The 20,346-nt window shown below is 38.6% G+C and overlaps 1 protein-coding gene across 2 annotated transcripts in view; it reads left to right on the top strand.

Moving 5' to 3' along the window:
* Positions 1–18,490, top strand: part of LOC104209966 (protein PIR) — a 42,277-nt gene extending 23,787 nt beyond the window's left edge. The window contains exons 24-31 of one of the 2 annotated variants that reach the window (XM_009758742.2): positions 1,881–2,024; positions 2,273–2,360; positions 4,137–4,267; positions 5,768–6,064; positions 6,839–7,046; positions 8,744–8,916; positions 11,496–11,702; positions 18,085–18,490. In XM_009758742.2, coding sequence (XP_009757044.1) covers positions 1,881–2,024; positions 2,273–2,360; positions 4,137–4,267; positions 5,768–6,064; positions 6,839–7,046; positions 8,744–8,916; positions 11,496–11,702; positions 18,085–18,279 — 1,443 coding nt within the window. In that variant the 3' untranslated portion in view covers positions 18,280–18,490. The remainder of the gene's footprint in view (positions 1–1,880; positions 2,025–2,272; positions 2,361–4,136; positions 4,268–5,767; positions 6,065–6,838; positions 7,047–8,743; positions 8,917–11,495; positions 11,703–18,084) is intronic. The other variant, XM_009758755.2, reaches the window with a different exon arrangement.
* Positions 18,491–20,346: the final 1,856 nt, after the last annotated feature.

Below are 20,346 nucleotides of genomic sequence, written 5' to 3' on the forward strand. Positions count from 1 at the left end.
TATAATCCAAAAATTCTTCCCATTGTCCGCTAATGCACTTCCATAAACCACCTCTTGCCTTCATGTGTAAAGCAGGAGGTCTCCAGCCTTTCTTTTACCATAAATGGCATTAATCAAATTCTTCCAAACTTTATTGTCTTCCAGAATGTATTTCCAAAGCCATTTGAAAAGTAGGCTCTTATTATGCAATTTCAAATTCCTTACTCCCAGACCACCTCCTTTTTTATCATTCAATACTATCTGCCATTTTATCAAATGTGATCTCTTTTAGTAGCATTCCCTTCCCATAGAAATTGGTTTCTCAAAGAATTCATCTTTTTTTCTACTAAAGCAGGCATTGAGAATAAAGACATCAAATATGTTGGCATACCATCCAACACACTATTAATTAGAGTGAGCCTACCCCCAAAGGATAGGTACTGTTTTTTCCAAGGAATTCGCTTACTTGCACATCTGTCCAAAACCCCTTTCCATATATTAGGATCATTTTTCTTTGCCCCCAAAGGAAGCCCTAAGTAACTTGTTGGAAACTTCTCCACTTTACAATCCAAAATATCAGCCAATTCATCAATAATATCATCAGCATTTATACTGAATATACTACTTTTTGCCAAATTAGTCCTCAAACCAGTGACTGCTTCTAAAGTTAAAAGAACTCCTTTGAGGTAAAGCATCTGTTCTTTCTCTGGCTCACAAAACAATAGAGTATCATCAGCATATAGAATGTGAGAGATTGAAACCCTGTCCTCATCAGTACTTCCAAAGCTAAGGGGAGGGGATTACCCTGAACTGGTCCGATCAGTACCAGTACTGCTCTGTCCCAGTCCGGTTGGGCGGTAGGGGTAGGGGATTTAGGCAAAGGGAACAGGGAGTGGGAGGGTACCGGAAAAAGTACCCTTAGAACCCCCTCTACCCCCTTAATTATGTTTTTAACCTCTAAGTTTGTGTATATTTAATACAACAAATTTTTAAAATTTTAATTTAAAAATATTCTAAGTACCGCCCCCCTTAAGTATTCTCCCCCTAGGACCGGTAGTGGTACTGGTACGGTACACCCAAAAATCCCCTTACTCCGTACCCTTAATTCCCCTTAGCCTCAGTCCTTCGAGAAGGAGATAAAAGAAAAAGGACTGACATAGAAATTTCTATATACAAGGTATTCAATTTCACCTTAACTTTTGTTTTGATTTCAAAAATCACTATATCTGTCCCGAATTTCTCTGTCGATTTTGGTCAAAGTATCCAAAATCGGTGGGAGAAATTCAAAAATAGCCAGATTTACAAATGGTCATTCAAAAATAGCCACAGTTTCAAAAGTAATCGAAATTTAGCCACTTTTCATGTTAAAATAAATCTGAACGAAAACACTGTTCAAAATCCGGAAAAATACTCCAGCATAATATACTGGAGTTTGGAGCACCGGTGCTCCAGTCTCCAGTATATTATACTGGAGCCAGCAAAGTATACCGGTCCAGCATAATATGCTGGAAGTTCATACACAGGTGCACCGAACTCCAATATATTATGCTGGACCGGTCTCTGTTGCAGCAAAATAGTGGCTATTTTTCAATGACTTGGCAAACGCTGACTATTTTTGAATGACCCGTCCGAAAACTGGCTAGACCGTGCTATTTTAACAAAAATCGGTTGACTAGATCCGGTAAGGATCCCATACTCATACCCATGTCGTGTCGACACAGGTGTGGCACCTAAAGTGAAGAGTCCGAGCAACTTAGATGCAAACAACTTTTTGTCATAGTTGTATTTGATTTGAAGATAATTATATTTCATGTATCTTGGATAGACTGGATACAATTGCTTTCCATGATATTTGAATTATTATATAGTATAATTAATCATTCCCTTTGTTCTTGCTGTAGGATTTGAATTCTGCTTACCAGAGCTTTGCTCGATTGTACTGTGGTTTTTTTGGCGTTCCTCACATGTTTTCTCTAGTCAAGCTCGTGGGATCTAGGTCACTGCCTTGGCTTATGCGAGCCCTTTTGGATCATATATCGAACAAGGTAAACAGATCTATGACAATTGCTAGTGTCTCTCCCGATAATGTCCTGCATTATTATTTCAGTATTCATGTCACTGTACTAGAGCCACTGATTTATCATGATTTGTTTTTCCTTATTTGATAATCATCTTGCTGACTTTAAGTTCATATAAATGAAAGTATTTTTAGCTTCATCTGTCTGCAATTTGTGGCATATTATCATTACAAAGCTCTGGTTTAAATGCTAACGCATTGCGAATTCTCGTCCAGATAACTACTGTTGAACCAATGATTACTGGATTGCAACAAGCTTTGCCAAAATCTATAGGGTTGCTTCCATTTGATGGTGGTATATCAGGTAAGTTTGTTGCATTATGTAGCAAAGTTGACCTCCAAAGGAATCTAAATGTCAGCTTTTTGAATGACTCGTATCCTTCTGCCTCACCTATACTGGTAGCAGAAATCAACTTCAGTGAAGGTGCCATCCTGTGGGAGACTGTTCGTGTACTAACCCAGAGTAGTTGGTTAACCAATAATCACTGTCCTTTGAAACTCGACATTGTTGGCCTCTTACATCTCCTGTTAGTGTAAGTTAGTTTTTGAAATGGTAGCCATGTTGCACCCTTTCTTGTTTTGCCTTACTATGTGTAATATTCCTACTGCCTTCTTTCAGAAGGAGAAGCAAAACCTCCTTCAAAATTCTTTTCGGGTAACTCTGGTTTATGTTAGACTAAATACTTGAGCTTATTTGGTCCACAATAGGAAGCTTCTTGTACTTTAGGTATTGTGTGCGAGCCAAGTGATTAGTCTTTTTCTCATCTAGTTTGCCTTCTAGAGAGTTAGCGCTGAGTTTGTCTTCGGATTTTGAGTTTAATAACCTCTCATAATGATTTTTATGCCGTGGTGATTGAATTAGGAAAGAAGAAAATGTTTGAAGTATTGCTAAATAACCTAAACTTAGATGCCTTTTCCCCTTTCAACTATAAGGGCTCTAGATATTTCTCTCCTTTGCTCCTCAACGTGAAGTATTGCTAAAGAACCAAACTTGGATTTTTCCCTTTCAACTGGCTCTAGATATATATCTTCTTTGGTCATTAATGTGCTCTCAACATCAGGAATATGGAATGCAGAGACAATGTATTTGGTCAATAATCTTGCTGCAAGTTTGAAATTGAAAATTTCTAATTAGTTTCTGAGCACAATTTAGTAAAATATGTTGCTCGCTCAGCATAGTCTCTTAGGTTTCGTTCAATTAGTTATGATTTATGGATATAATCTTTTCTAGAGCAGCTTTTGTAATGTATATCATACAGGCAGAATCTTGCCGTAATCTTAGTTAGAATCAGTTTGTATTTATCTTTTAGTGCATATATGATATTCCATGCTTAGAAAAGCAGCTATTTCATTTAGTTTTCTTTTAAACTGGATTAATAGTATTCTAAGTGGTAGAGCGGCCTTACTGCCACGATCCACTTATATTCAGCCCTTTAAAACTTGGTTAGCGGCAAAACCCTGGTTTTCAAGCTTCGAATTGCAAAAGTCTGCATTTCCGAAGTCACGTCAATTCTTTTACCGAAGTCTAGTCAATTTTATTTGTCAATCAAAGAGTTAGAAAGCTAGTCTTAAGCAGACCAATCTAAATTTGACCTTATTGCTGAATTCTGAGTTTTTGGCATTGCTCTTCACTCAATAATTCCTCACAGAACAGTCAGATTGCGCAAGGGATGAACTGCATTCGGGACAAAGGAGAAGCGGCATCTTTTAAAGGCTAATACACTGGTGGAGGGTCCCAGACCTCTTGACAGTGATGAATCTACCAAAGAAGAATTTGACCTTGGCCATAATTGGATGAATGAATTGAATAATGGGGGATGCACAAAACTTAATGTTTATTTAATAGGAATGTAACACTACTGGCGACTGTATGCTGTTTAGACGAGAATCTTCTTTTGTGTGGAATTGTCTACTTTTTTGTATGCATCATATGTGCGACAATTCCAAATCACATCAATAAATAATTAAACATTATCCCAAAAATAAAATATCATTTTGTATTCTCTGCTTCCCGATGTTGTTAAGTGGTTATTGTTGTTCGATATCTAATGGTGTTTTTACTGTTTTTTCCGATGCTTAGGCTGTATGAGGCTTGTCAAGGAGCATCTTAGCTGCTGGCATTCAAAATCTGAACTCAAAGCTGAAGTCCTTTGTGGAATCAAGGAGATTGGTAGCATATTGTACTGGATGGGACTTCTTGATATTGTATTGGTAAGTTTCCTGAGCTTCTGGTATGACCAATAAGTAAATTATCCTTTCAGATACTATAACAGGTAGTTGATTAGCCAAATAAGGGATACGGTTAGGTCAATGCAGGATAAATGTTGAATTGGTGATCTGCCATTTCCAGTAAATTCCCCCCCCCCCCCCCACACACACACACAGGTGGTATGTGAAGATGTTATTAGGTAGGTCCAACTCTAAGAAGACCTCTCATCAAGATTTAGTAGTTAAATAAAATATACTATCTTTAATAGTTTAAACTTTAGATGAGGTGGTCACACGATTCAGTTTAAAAGCCTCTAGGATCTTGGTAGAGAGTCAAGTAGTTTTCGCCTAATGGTGGGTGGACTGACTCAGCATGTCCTGCTAATGTTTTTCTTCTTTCTCTTCTATTTTCTTATTCCGGCTTCGCTGTTTCATGCCTGTTTCTAGCGACATTTTAGCGGCACTTCACCTTTGGAGGACCGCTCCAGCCTCCCACGACACCATGCCTCTTTTCGACGATTGTTAAGTATTATCTCTCTTTTCAATGACTGTCCTCATGGCATTGAATCTCTTTTCCGTTACCATTCCAGGTCACACCATGCCTCCTTGTAGTGATCGTTCTTGCAGCACTATACCTCTATCCGTCCATCTTTCTGACAAACTACTTTTCCAGCAAGATTTCAGCTATTAGAGCGTTTCAATCTAGATTTTCAGGGGATCTTTTGCTTATATTGTTTCTGTGTTTTCAAAATAAACAAGTTTAATATCCCGTTTGGCCAAGCTGCAAAAATCAGCTTATTTGAAAAGCGCTTTTCTCAAAAGTAATTTTGGTGAGAAGCAGTTTGTGTTGGACTAATTTGAAAAACACTTATGAGTAGCACAGTGTTTGACCAAGTTTTTAAAAACTGCTTCTAAGTGTATTTTTCTCAAAAGTGCTTTTCAAAAGTGTTTTTGGGGAGAAGCTACTTTTTTCCGCTTCTCCAAAACTGCTTTGCTTCTCTTTCTGTGACATATATTTATCGCCACCAACATAAGTTAAGACCCGAGGAAACAACCTCTACAAGGTAGGGGTAAGGTCTGTGTATACGCTACCCTCCCCAGACCCCACTTGTGGGAATATATTCGCCTATTCGGTATGTTATTGTTATTGTTGCACCAACATAATTCACAAGATGGTTAATAGACCTACTGTTCGTTTGATCCAGTGTTTTGGATAGCGTGCGGCGACAAATAGCGAAGAGGGCCCGTTTCACTGAGGCGAGAGGCGTGCAGCGCTCGTCTTTTTGATGTGAAGCGACAATTTATACAAAAACATAAATATTATATACATATAACTAAAAACTCAATAACAATAATATATTAATAAATATATCATTCAAAAATTAAAGACGCAATAGATAGTCATAGACTCATAGATTCATAAATTAAAGTCTGATAGTCTAAACTCTAAAACAAGCAACAAAAAAAATAAACCTACTGCCTCTGCTCTATTTTGAAAAACAGTGCAACAAAATTGAAAAAACAGAGCTGAAAGAGATGATGGAAGAAACAGAGCAAAGAACCCAAAAACAGAGCAAAGAAATAAAGAAGAAAGAAGAAAGAAGAAGAAAAAGAAAAAAGAAGAACAGCAATGGTGGTCGACCAGAAGAAGAAGAAAGTAGAAGAAGAAGAAAAGAAAAGAAAGAAACATACCTGGTGAAGAAGGGGTCGCTGATGGCTGACGATGGAAGAAGAAGAAGATGTGAACCCAACCCCTATTTTGTCGCTGAAGAAGAACTGGAGAAGAAGGGTTCGCTGCTCGTAAGAAGTGATTTCACCCAAGCCCTAATTTTGTTGTTTTAATATAAACCGATGCCTTTTCTTGCATTATTTTCAAATAGCGACGCCTCAAATCGCTTCTCGCATTGCAGCGCCTCTCGCTACAAAGGCAGAGGCGCTCGCTTTTCTTCTTCGCAACGCAACAGCCCAGAAATGGCGACACTGACTCGCCTCGCTCGCTACACGCTTTTAGCGCTGTAGCGAGCGCTATTTATAACATTGGTTTGATCTCCTGGGCAATTTTCCTAAATCCTTGTTATCTGAAAGTAGTTTGAATATCTCAGTAACTAGAGTTTACTACATTGTCCTTTGTTATGTTTGGGGAAGGCAGACTGTTGAACAGCATTTCTGATCCTGCTGCTCACCTGGATAAGAGTTTATTACTTGCATAAAGTATGGAGTTGTGTCGGAGCTTGTGCTTACAATCTCCTAAGGCAGAAGGTTCTCCAATATTTGATCTCATCCTATGTGTCATAAAGTAGGATTTCTGTAAAAGGAAATGAATGGAGCAAATGAATGCCTAATAGGCTGTTGACCCTTTTTATTTTTTGGACATGATGCCCTTTTTCATTTGTTTACATCTGTCTATGAAGTTAATTGATCTTGGACCATTGAATTACAACAATCTTCACGTTCTTTTTACTTTTTAGTTATCACCTTATTTTTGCATGAAAACTGATGGTATTTACTGTTGTGGTAGTGATAATATTCCACAAAGAGGAATCTTTAATATCTACTGTATTATACATGTGACAGAGAGAAGTGGATACCCGCCATTTTATGCAAACTGCCCCTTGGTTGGGCTTGATTCCTGGTGCTGACGGGCAAATATTGCACTCTCAAGATGGGGGAGATAGCCCTATGGTCACTCTGTTTAAATCAGCAACTACTGCCACCGTGTCCAACCATAACTGTACAAATCCAACATCATTTCATACTATATCAAGACAAGCAGAAGCTGCTGGTATGTACCTTTACAGTATCTAGCCTTTTAATGAGCTTGTCGATATAATCATTTAAGACATGTTAAACAACTCATTATGGCATCTAAAGTCTGATATCATAGAATGCAGTCATGGTTCAAGTCTCTCTGGCACATTCCCCATTGGACTGTGTCACTGTGATGCTTTAGTACCATCATGCTTACAGTGTCCTCTTTTTCCTCTTGAAGAAGAGGAATTTAGTCTTATGTGCAGGAAAGCCCTATTACATAATTATATTAGGTACCAGAATATTTGCAACTTTTTAAAAGGCTTATCAGACAATTGGGATCCAAAAGACAGTGCAAACTTGCTTATTAGATATTTGGACTAGGAAAGATCTAAGTTGCTCTGACACGGCAGTTTACGTGCCGCACCCGTGTCGATACGACACTAGTATGTGTGTGGGATCCATACCGGATCTGGTCAAATAATTTTGTGTACTCTGATCACGACGGACGGAAAAATTTGAGACGAGATACAATTTGATTCCCGAAATCAGAACCAAAATTAGGGAAGAAGATAACTTACCGTATCTAGGAAATCAATCTTTTACTTATCTACAACATGAGAATGAAAAAGAAATCCACACTTTACAAACTATACGTAAGTATTCCTCAAAGTTTCTCATAATTTAGAGATATTTTTATATTTATTTTTTTGAATTATTTTGAGCCCGATCCCCGCACCCGTATCCGTACTAGGATTCGTATCCCCGAATCTTAAAATTTACATTCGAAGGATCCGACCTCTAGATCATAACCGTGTCGGACACCCGCAGCCGTGTCCGAGCAACTTGGGGATAGATATTGCCAACTTGCTATATCTTGTCTTTATTAGCATTTTAGTATCATTTTCGTTGCCATGTTTCACTAGTTATGAAGCCATTTGCTTTTAAGATGATAGGAAAAAACTGGACTGGTTCCTGTGGCTAATAAGGGTCTCTAGGTAAAATACACATATCATTGAGTAGTAAACTATATAGGAGCAAGATATCCTCTCCCTGTATCATATATTTTGTCATTTATTTTTTCAGCACATTTAGTGTGATTGGTAACAAAGATGTGGGCTTGTATATGTGGCGAAATTTTATGTGAATTTGGACGGTCCCACCGCGAGCAATAAATAAAGGGCAGCCAGGTGCACTAAGCTCCCGCTATGCGCGGGGTCCGGGAAAGGGCCGGACAACAAGGGTCTATTATACACAGCTTTACCCTGCATTTCTGCAAGAGGCTGTTTCCACGGCTCGAAACCATAACCTCCTGGTCACACGACAACAACTTTACCAATTATGCCAAAGCTCCCCTTCACCGCCAGCGATAAATAAATTATTAAAATTGCAGTTTAGGCTCATTTTCATGAATCATTTGAACTGAGTCCTTGCTCATGTATAGAAGGTAGTTATGAACTAGGGAAGCTAAGGTGGGAAGTTACTTCTGATTCCCTCTTGTTAAACACTCATAAAGATTCCTCCAATTTCGTCTCTCTTTCATGCTTTTGTGCAATTTCTATTTTCTTTTATTCCTTCTTTTAAGAACGGTAATGATCATAACTACTATGATTGTTACGTGACAACCAGTAAATCCTGTTATTTGTTTGAGTTGTTCTAAGTTGATAATCTTGTTTGCTTTATTCTTGTATCATGTAACATAAGCATTTCCCCTTTCCATTTTTGTTTCAGATTTGTTGTATAAGGCCAATATTAACACTGGAAGTGTGCTGGAATATGCCCTTGCTTTTACAAGTGCCGCATTAGATAAATACTGCAGTAAATGGAGTGCAGCCCCAAAGACGGGATTTATTGATATTACCACTTCCAAGGACTTCTACCGGATTTTCAGTGGACTCCAAATTGTAAGATACAAAACATCATTCGCTTCATTTGTTTTATAAAATTTCATTGCATTTTTAAGTTTTAACTGCATATTTCAATGGTTTTGAACACTAATGATGTCTTCAATGTTGCAAATTTGTTGTGCTTGTGCACACATTATGTTTGTCTCTGGTTACAAATTTACCTGATTAATACATCAACAACTATCAGCTGGACTGTCATGGAATCATAGTTTATGCAGAATCCCTGCAATTTATTACCTCTGTACCTTTTTCTGATTAAAAGAACTACCTCTATTCCTTTTTGTTTGACCTATTCCCTATTTTAGTCTATTAGAATGTTAAGTGTTTAGTGTTGGAGTAGAGTGTTAGAAGAGTTATGTTCTTATGTTAGCTATTGTCCCACACTGTAAAAATATCATGTGTTTTTATTCAACACTTATAAGTAGGTGTGCCTTGTGTTCATTAAATTATCAGGTCTTTAATATGTCTCTTCCTTTTTTTTTCCTTTTCACAGGGCATCACAGCCTTTACAATCTTGGTTGAGACTCTTTTTTTTTTTTAATTGTTAAAAAAAGTCATGGTAGGGATAAGGTCTGCGTACACACTACCCTGTCCAGACCCCACTATGTGGGATTACACTGGGTATGATGGTGGTGTTGATTGAAGTATTGATTTCAGCAGTTGAGATTCAAATCGTTTATGCTTACCATCACGTGGCCATACACCTACCTGCCCCACCAATGTTTTCCTTATTTCTTTCTGCATTGTCCCAGTTGCAATCGATGCTGCTCATCCTTCTGCCAGCCAGTTCCCCTCTCCGGTTCTTTGGGTCGTTCCTCTGACTTACCCCCAGCAATAATCTACTCTGCCTTTTTTCAGAAAAACTTATATTCAAAGCAGCTTTTTCACACGCCACTCCTCTCTGTCCGGCTATTTAAATAGCTGTCACTTTTTGACGACTGCCTGACACCTTTTCACTGACCACCCGGCTCCTCTTTTCAGCAACCGTCCAGCGACTCTCTTCGCGCTCACCCCAGCGCCTTCTTTTGGCTACCTCTCCGATGGCACCACACCTCTTCTAGCGAATCTTCTAGTGTCACCTTGCCTCTTTCCTGTGACTGTTCCAGCGTTACTGTGCCTCTTTTCACCGACTGCATCACTACTTCTATTTCCTATGACCGTTCCAACGTCACCATGCACTGTACCTCTCTGACAATGCCACACTTCTTTCTGGTGACCATTTTCGATTCATCTCCTGGATACTGCTCCAGCAATATATTTTCCAACGACCAGAGCTTTTCCAGCCAGATTTGGCACGATTTTCCAGTATGTATTCCGACTATATCTACTTTTAATGTCTTCAACACAAAAAAATTCAAGTTGGTTTTCCCACTTTGACTTAGAGGGGACGTGTGAGGATGTTGAGAGTTAAAGTGTTAGGAGTTATGTTCTTGTAGTTGATGTTGTCTAATTTAGAAAAACTATCATGTATGTTAACACCTATATATAGGTGTGCCTTGTCTTCACCAAATCATCAAGTCTTCATCTATCTCTTCCCTTATGTTCTTTTTTCACTTAATCTATCCGCAATTACTTCTTTCACGTAATGGTGACTTTTTTCCCTCTCCTTTCCAGGTTATCTGGATATGTTGTTCACTTTCGTTAGGTGGAAAGTTCTAATACAATTTAAATAACACAAAAGTTTTGACTCCCTACTGTTACTATGGTAGACTGTAATCTTTTTTGTGTACAAATTACGCACTTGCTTGGTGCAGTTTAATGAAATCTGTCTTGCTTATCAAAGATTAAAAGAAATAAAAAGAAAAAAGGGCAGCCCGGTGTACTAAAGCTCCCGCTATGTGCGGGGTCCGGGGAAGGGCCGGTGCACTAAAGTTTCTGGCTTCTGCTTTGTAATGTATTCGCTCCCTGCATTTTTTCAGAAGCTCTAAAAACAATATGCTTTTCCAGGTAGTCCAATATTGGTTATCCTCTCTAAATTAGTCAAAATTACTACTTGTAGTCCATGATAGTTTTTTTTACAAGTACTTGTAGTCCATGTTAATTAGTCTATTTAGCCAAGATATGATCTCTTCTGCAAAACTAAGGCCAACATGTTTCAGCATTGGTTTTAATATATGACAGGATAACGGATAACCCAACTACATTCATCAGACATATTTTTCCAACTGTGCACAACTCAATTAAAGTAGATATAATACAGAGGGACCTATAAAGTAATACCGTCATTATACAAGAAGCCAGGACTCTTTATTATTTTCTTAAATTTGACAATAAAGCAAGATATGTTAAAGGAAGACACCAATAAGAGAATATCATTACCTTTTCCAAAAAAATAAAAGAGGAATTCATTATCCTAGCGGAACTAAAAGTTACACTAGGTAAGTAGAACTGTCCAATCCCTTTGGAGTCGAGGGGGTGTCGTCAAGATGAATATTCCTCATGGGAAGCCTAAAAGGTTGTTCCCTAGCACCTTAGTGATTCATGGCCAAGATATAACCTTGTTTAGTACTCTGATTGTCAGAGAGTGGAAATATCTTTGGTGTAAACTGTTGATTTGACGTTGTTGCCAACTGTAGGAATACTTGGAGGAATCTGTTCAGCTACAATCCAACACTTACGAAATGTTGGGCGACTCAGTTGCTTGGGGTGGATGTACAATAATCTACCTGCTTGGCCAACAATTGCATTTTGAACTGTTTGATTTTTCCCATCAAGTCCTCAATGTTGCCGAGGTGGAGTCTGTAGCAATATCGCCAACCCAGAAGAATCCTAATTTCCTCCAGGTATGATTTGCGAATTAACCAAACAAATAATGCTCTTTGTTATTTTGAACATGTGGAACTGCATCTGTAAGAATTAACACTATAATTATGTTCTCCACTTCATGATGGCTTGTGTTTCTTTCAACTAAAATTATTCGAAACTGTGTCAACTAAAATTTTGTTGTGACAGTTTAATTGACGCATAATTATTCCAACCACTGCTCTCTCTTACACCCCCCCCCCCCCCACACACACATATATATAGGAGATTATTGAATGATTTAGTATAGGTACACCAACTTCTCGTTTCATATAGTTCTGAGAAAGTGAAACATACAAACTGGGAGTTGTGTTTTTAGGTGACATGCTGAAAGCCTTATAAAAACAGGGTTTTGCTTCATGCTTTGCTGCTAATACCTTATCTTTACATAATTATCCAAAAGAAATAATTATGTTGATTGATGTGGTAAGACTTGAACCTAGAATCTCTATGTGCTATGATATCATGTGAAAAAAATCTGACCATACAACCAAAAGCCTTAGGGTAATTGGTATTAGAGCCAAGATCTTTATAAATCCTTTTAGAAGTCCTACACATCTCATGTGAAACCACTATATAACTCAACAGTCCCAGGACCTTAGTTGTGATCTGGAAATTTTTTATGCAATCATTATAGAAGGCTGTTAAACCTAACAAATGAGATTAAACAGAATCAAAGATCTAAAGAAGGCTATCATGTGTTTGTTAAGGGGTGCAGTTATGCTCCTGAAAGCTGTTTAGCTGGAAGATCCATCAAACAACAATAACAATGACAACTATGCCTCAATCCTAACCTAGTTGCGGCTTCTAAGATGAATTAGGGGTTTTCTGCAATTAGAACTTCTTTAACTTTACACTACATGTAAATCTCTAACCAAACTAAAAAGGCTACTGACAATCGCCAACCTAATGTAAGTCTGTCAACAATGACCTAATCCCAACTAATTCATATTGCCTATTTTGACGACTCTGATCTCGTGATGTGTTAGGTCTTAGAAGCCAAAATTCACTTTATATAACATAACACTGTTGGTCTCACAACTATTTTATAGATTTCTCATTCACTTTGGTAGGTATGTTATCACATAGCAATCCTATAATACTTATCTAGTTCAGCCATCTTATTCTGATGTTGTATTTTTGTTTTCTTCTATTATGTTTTTCTCTTGAAACTCTGAGAAATTTGAAATGTCTGCATTTAAGCATCCAATCTTGTTTGATACTATCACTTTACTTGATTATTCTTGTGGGTATTAAACTTGTAATGTTTATGCTGTCTTGTGTTAAAACTTTTTCTAATCTCCGTGCTCCATAAAATGATTCTCCGTAGTTCAAGCTTGTTGATTCCTTCACTAGTTTCATCAATTAATACAATATCATTTGCAAATAGCTTGCACCATGGAATCCAATCTTAGAAGTTGACCATACAACATAAATCAGATAATGAAATAAGGGCCTCAATTCTTTTTTACTTTCACTTTGTCTCCTTTCTCAAACAAAAGAAGAAAGATGAGGATTTCTCTTTCTCATCTCTGTTTACCCGTAAAACGGTACAATTGAATTTATACGTGGTTTATAGACAAGTGAGTCGATTTGACCCTAAAATGATAAATAAATTAGACAAAAATATAAGACTTAGCCTTGAAATCAATGTAAAACAGCAGACATCTCGGTCCTGGGAGCAGATCTTCCGGAGGTAGTAAGAGCAATGTAAATAAGCAAGAAAGTAAAATCGTATTGAGCTTTGAACAAAGTATAATGTTTGTTTGTCCGAAAATTCCTTTTTTTTTTACAATGATGGTAGAGCTCACTATTTATAGCTGCACCTAGGGAACAAGGTCCTAGGATCAAGCCCCTCTTAAATGACAATTATGAGGGCCATTGAAGAATGTGTGACGGTAGGCAGTGAATACCATATTCTCTATAACAGACCGTGCACTTAATGCTATAGAATATGCTTCATTGAATGCTACCGGGTGGCAGGTATTTATTCCGCCTTTATGAATATCATTCCTCTTGTAACAAACGAGATCGTTGCGTTCGGACCCGACTGTCTTCTGTTTCGGCTCCACGTGTCGCTTTCTCATGCTATCATTAAATGTGAACATATTTTATCCTATACAGATAGTCCCCCTGTTTTCCGGTGGTATAACTTTGTGTCACCGGGAAATTGGTAGAGATAGTCCCCCTTAATATTATTCTATTATTCTAAAAGCTTAGGGCAATTTAATTCAGACATTAACATTATGGCATAGTATTGTTTAGACCTGTGTATTTGCTCCCTGCCCTATTCGGAGGGTCTAGGATATTTAGTTTTACATATCTTGCTGATCCTGAGTCTTTAGTTTATACTTTAATTTAGTCTTTAATTTATACTTTGTCTTAGTCCATATTATTTTACTCATCGTATTAGTGTCTAGTTGCAACTTGTCTTCTTCTAGTTTGGTCTATTGCCTTGTGTGTGTTAGTGATTCCCCTTAGTCTGACGTAGATATAGTGGCTGTGGTCTGGGATGGTCGAGTGAGGTCATGTCCTCGGGGGGAGCAGGGGGTAGGACGGGAGATAGGGCAGGGGTTAGAGGGCAGGTCGGGAGGCAAGGGAGGTAAAGAGTACAAGGGTGTCCATTGGTTGAGAATTGGGTCATGGAACGTAGGTACATTGACGGGAAAGTCTATAGAGTTGGCGAAGATCCTCCAGAAGAGAAGGATCAATATAGCGTGTGTACAAGAGACAAGGTGGGTAGAGTTGAGGGCGAGGGACGCGGACGGGTATAAACTTTGATACTCAGGAGTCGAGAGGGGTAAGAATGGAGTGGGTATCTTGGTGGATGGGGAGCTTAGAGAGTCTGTGGTTGAGGTTAGACGAGTGAATGATAGATTGATGATTATTAAGTTGGTGGTTGGAGAGTGCACTCTAAATGTTGTTAGGGCCTGTGCGCCGTATTCGGGCTTAGATGAAGAGGCTAAACGACGTTTCTGGGAGGGATTAGATGAGATTGTGCGCCAGGTTCCGCCTGCTGAGAAGCTATTAATAGGAGGGGATTTCAATGGTCATATTGGGTCGTCCACAGGTGGTTATGGGGAGGTGCATGGAGGCTTCGATTTTGGGGAGATGAACGGAGGAGGTACCTCGTTATTGGACTTCGTTGAGGCTTTTGGGTTGGTGATTGCGAACTCTACCTTTCCGAAGAGGGAGGAGCATTTGGTCACTTTTCAAAATGCGGTGGTGAAGACTCAAATTGACTATCTCCTCCTCAGGAAGTGTGACAGAGGGTTATGCAAGGATTGCAAGGTGAGATACTCACGATGCATCATAGACTATTGGTGATGGATATTGGTATTAGGTTAAAGAGGAGGAAAAGGTATGCTCGAGGAAGACTGAGAATTAGGTGGGGAGCCTTAACTAAGGATAAAGCCCAAGAGTTGGAGGGGCGATTGTCGGCAATGGGAGCTTGGAGGAGTAGTGGTGATGCAAGCACTATGTGGTCTACGACAACAAACTGTATAAGGGAGGCTGCGAGAGAGGTATTAGGGGTCTCGATAGGTGCCTCTGGCGGCCACAAAGGAGACTGGTGGTGGAATGAAGTGGTCCAAGGTAAGGTGGAAGAGAAGAAGGCGTACCTAAAGTTAGTTGGGAGCAAAGGTGAGGAGGAGAGGCGAGTTAGCATGGAGAGGTATAAGGTAGCTAGAAAGGAAGCTAAGCTGGCGGTCACGGAAGCTAAGACTGCGGCTTATGGTCATATATATGAGGAACTAGGGGAGAAAGGCTGGGAGAAAAAGTTGTTCCGGCTGGCCAAGTTGAGAGAGAGGAAGGCTCGTGATTTAGACCAAGTAAGATGCATCAAGGACGACGATGGTATAGTATTGATGGAAGATTCCCAAATTAAGAGGAGACGACAAACTTACTTTTATAAACTTCTAAATGAAGAAGGAGATCAGGATATTGTGCTAGGTGAATTGGAGCATTCCGAGAGTCATTGTGATTTTGGGTACTGCAGGCGCATTGAGGTTGAGGAGGTGGTGAGAGCTATAAGCAAGATGACTAGGGGCAGAGCGACCGGGCCTGACAAGATACCGGTGGAATTTTGGAAGTGTGTGGGGAGAGCAGGTTTGGAATGGTTGACTGGGTTGTTCAATGTTATTTTTAAGGTAAAGAGGATCCTAAATGAGTGGAGGTGGAGTGCGATGGTTCCACTGTATAAGAACAAAGGTGTTATCCAGAGTTGTAACAAATAGAGGGGTATCAAATTACTTAGTCACACCATGAAAGTGTGGGAGAGGGTGGTTGAAGCGAGGGTGAGGATGTCAGTATCTGTATTCGACAACTAGTTCGGGTTCATGCCGGGTCGTTCTACTACAGAAGCTATACACCTTGTTAGGCGGTTGGTGGAACAGTACAAAGATAGGAAGTAGGGCCTGCACATGGTGTTTATTGACTTAGAGAAAGCATATGACAAGGTTCCTAGGGAAGTTCTTTGGAAATGCTTGGAGGTAAAAGGTGTGTCAGTTCCCTACATTATGGCGATTAAAGAGATGTATGATAGGGCTAAGACTCGGGTAAGGACAGTAGGAGGCGACTCTGAGCATTTTCCGATTGTTATGGGGTTACACCAAGGCTCTGCGCTCAGCCCGTTCTTATTCGCCCTGGTGATGGACGCGCTAACACACCATATTCAAGGGGAGGTGCCATGGTGCATGCTATTCGCCGATGACATAGTTCTGATTGATGAGTCGCGTATTAACGAGAGGCTGGAGGTTTGGAGACATGCTCTTGAGTCTAAGGGTTTCAAGCTGAGCAGGACGAAGACAGAATACATGGAGTGTAAGTTCAGCGCTGAGCCGGGGAAAGTGGGCGTGGATGTGAGGCTTGACTCACAGGTCATCCCAAGTAGATGCAGCATCAAGTACCTTGGGTCGGTTATCCGGGGGGGGAGGAGAGATCGACGAGGATGTCACACACCATATTGGGGTAGGATGAATGAAGTAGAGGTTAGCATCTGGAGTCCTGTGTGACAAGCGAGTGCCACCGATACTCAAAGGTAAGTTTTATAAAGCGGTAGTTAGACCGGCCATGTTGTACGGGGCTGAGTGTTGACCTGTTAAGAACTCGCATATCTAGAAGATGAAAGTAGCTGAAATGAAGATGTTGAGGTGGATGTGCGGGCACAATAGGATGGACAAGATTAGGAATGATGATATCCGGGAGAAGGTGTACGTGGCTCCCATTGATGACAAGATGCGGGAAGCGAGGCTCAGATGGTTCGGGCATATACAGATGAGAAGCCCAGATGCTCCGGTAAGGAGGTGTGAACTGCTAGTTGTGGAGGGCATGAGGAGAGGTAGAGGGCGGCCTAAGAAGTATTGGGGAGAGGTGATCAGGCAGGACATGGCGAGGCTTCAGATTTCTGAGGACATGTCACTTGATAAGAAGATGTGGAGGTCGAGTAAGGGTTGTAGGTTAGGAGATAGTTGTGTCTTGCATTAGTTCGTTATGTTGCTAGAGTAGTCTTGTAGGTTTTGTCTAGGTAACGGGTGGCAATGTCGTGTCTTACTATTTCTTTTTTAGTGCCGGACCTATTTACTAGTTGTCGCTTTTGTTTTGCAGCTTTCTTCTGGATTTTATGTTCCTGTTTTTCTTATATTTTCTTATGGTTTCTGTGATAACACTGATATTGTCTCTTTTTGACTTTTTGTCTTCTTGAGCCGAGAGTCTTTTTAAAACAACCTCTCTATCCCTTCGGGTAGGGATAAAGTCTGCATACCTACTACCCTCTCCAGGCCCCATTAGTGGGATTTAACTGGGTGGTTGTTGTTGCATCATGGCATAATGGAATATACTGAAGATGTATTAGTTGAAATCAAGCAAAGGTGCCAAAATTAATGAAAAAACAAGATCAAAACTAACACAAAATGGTAACTAAAGCACCAAAAACTCTTGTATGTTAGTCTTTCACTATGCATAATCATAGTAGTGAAGAAAATGTGGCGATGATTTCAAAAGGAAAATGAAAAACTATGGAAAACAATATAGTAACTATTAATAATAATTGAGGGAAAGGATAAGTGTGGATTTGGAAGTCGTAGGATTTAGCTAGCAAGAAGTTCTTTGTTCTATCGGCTTGATTTACGATTCACCGTCTATAATTTCTGACATGAGAACCCCCGGGGGGGGGGGGGGGGGGGCTAAACCAAGGGAGAACAATTAATTTTATTTGCAAGTGTTGTACTATAGATTTTCATTTCGTATCCTCTTCAATTCTCTTTATAACTATTGTTTACACTCATTTTGGTATGTAGAATATCATGTATTTTCCATCTAATCCTTTCAGCCCTTCATTGACCAAACTTCCTTTTCAATCTAAAGGGAATTGAAGGTTTGCTAGAAGCTATGAAGAAAGCTAGGAGGCTAAATAATCACGTATTTTCAATGTTGAAAGCCCGCTGCCCATTGGAAGATAAACAGGCTTGTGCGATCAAACAAAGTGGTGCACCATTGCATCGGGTAAAATTTGAGAATACTGTGTCTGCCTTTGAAACATTGCCACAGAAAGGTGCCTGAGATCTTGCTTCTATTTTCATTGCGGGAGCTGTCATGGTATGCCTGTGTTATTGTGTATGTAATATATCTATATTGCTGTACTTGTTGCTCTGACAATGAAGGATAGTACTTTATCAGTGATGGTAGAGATTCAGATACTGTAAAATTAAGTAAAACGAGTTCATCAAAATAGTTTCTGAGGCAGCAGAATGATATATTCAACTAGTTCAAATAATGATCCGATAAATAGGTAATGGAGAAAGAGCAGAGAGTACGCAAAGACTGCCAGATTGGTTAAATCGGGGCAAAATGCAGAAAAGAAAAAAAAATGAGTGAAATTTCCCGAATGCATAAATGACTATTTGTTTGAATTCATGAGGAAGGAGAACCTTTCTATTTAAGCAAAATGGCTAAATGCATGGACCTTTGATTCAAGCCAAAATTTTAAGGACAACCTGCGTTCGTTTTAGTCTTCAGAGTCAAAATCATGTCAAAAGAACAGAATATTGTTTGCTCGAGATCTCTTTGAAGTGCTGCGTTTAATATTACAAAAAATAACTAAAAGAGTTTCAGCTAAATGCGCCAATAACCGTTATTATTAACCCAAAAATAGAATCACAACTGTAATCTAATAACTTAACGTGTTCCCTGTGGAGTTTTTTTTTAATATTAAAAAAGTTGACACTGTATTCATTCTTTAATCTTAGCCGGAGTTATTCTTGCCTAAGGGAGTTGGAGAGTCTAGCCAGAAGGACCTTATCTGTGAAAATCTTGGATGGATATATAAGTGTGTTCGGTATGAAAGGAAATTATTTTTAGAAAGTGTTTTTCATTAGTCATTGCCGATAATGTTTGATTACCATAAAATATTTTCATCAAAAAGGGAAAATAATTTCCCATATTTCTATGCTCAAGTAATTTTCTTTACAGCTATCTTAACTTTTATTTGATATTCTTCTTACAACAAATATTTAGACATAACTAATACATATTTAATACTCATAAATTTCATCAAACACTCTATACTTCGCTAATACTCCCTCCGTCTCATAGTATCAGTTGTGGTTACTAAAAATAATTATCTCAAATTATTTGTCATTTTAGAAATTCAAGACAAAATTAATTATTTTTTTCTTTTTTACCCTTAGTAATAATTATTGTTGAAGACTACAAAGACCTCAATTATGGACAACTTTATTCAAATAACAATGAAGAAAGGTTAAATATTGAGACATGAATAAGGGTAAAGTAGTCCAAATCCCATTAATTAATTTTTCTTAAGGAACATATACAATAGAATTATGACAAATAATATGAGACGGGGGAGTAATATTATAACTCTATAACATGCTTCACCCACCCACATGCGTACAAAAGACTATTGTTGAAAGTTGGAGGGAGAAACCTATTTTCACCCGTGTTATAAATCACAACTCCTAAAACATAGTAAAAGATCATTTACTATGAATTGTTGCACAAAAAAAGTATTTACATTTTTTATTTGTTCTTCTTCACGTAAACTGTCAATGTGAACGTTCCTAGTCTCATCGACCATTATATATCACTCATTCAAATTAACCTCTTCCATTTACGTTCTCATAAGAACATTTTCCGTGAAAAGTATCTTTGACTACATGTCAGCCTTCTTTTCTTTTCCTTAGACAAAACTTAACTTTTTCGGAGTTGTTTTGTTCAATCTTGGGTAGACAAAATTATGCCATGTAATTATAAGTTTTATTCTAATTTAAATTTATACCTACAAGGCTACAATTAAACGCTCCATAAAGTTAATCCCAAATTCTATACTTGGATAACCCCATTTCCTGTAAGGCTGTAATTAGTAGTGGTAAAATGGTTAAAAGAAAACAGTTAACCACCCATATTATCCACTAAAAATTGGGTTTGATAATAAATTTTTTAAAAACGGGTCAAATATGAATAAAAACCATATTATCAATTTAGCAAATGGATAACCAATAGGTCTAACTTTTACATTTGTAAAGCCTCAAATTGGGGGTTCCTCAAGTTAGGGAGACTAGGAATTTTCTCAAAAGTGATTATATGCAAGAAGTCATGAATAATATGGTT

The sequence above is a fragment of the Nicotiana sylvestris genome, chromosome 4 (assembly GCF_000393655.2).
Source record: "Nicotiana sylvestris chromosome 4, ASM39365v2, whole genome shotgun sequence".
Taxonomy (NCBI): domain Eukaryota; kingdom Viridiplantae; phylum Streptophyta; class Magnoliopsida; order Solanales; family Solanaceae; genus Nicotiana; species Nicotiana sylvestris.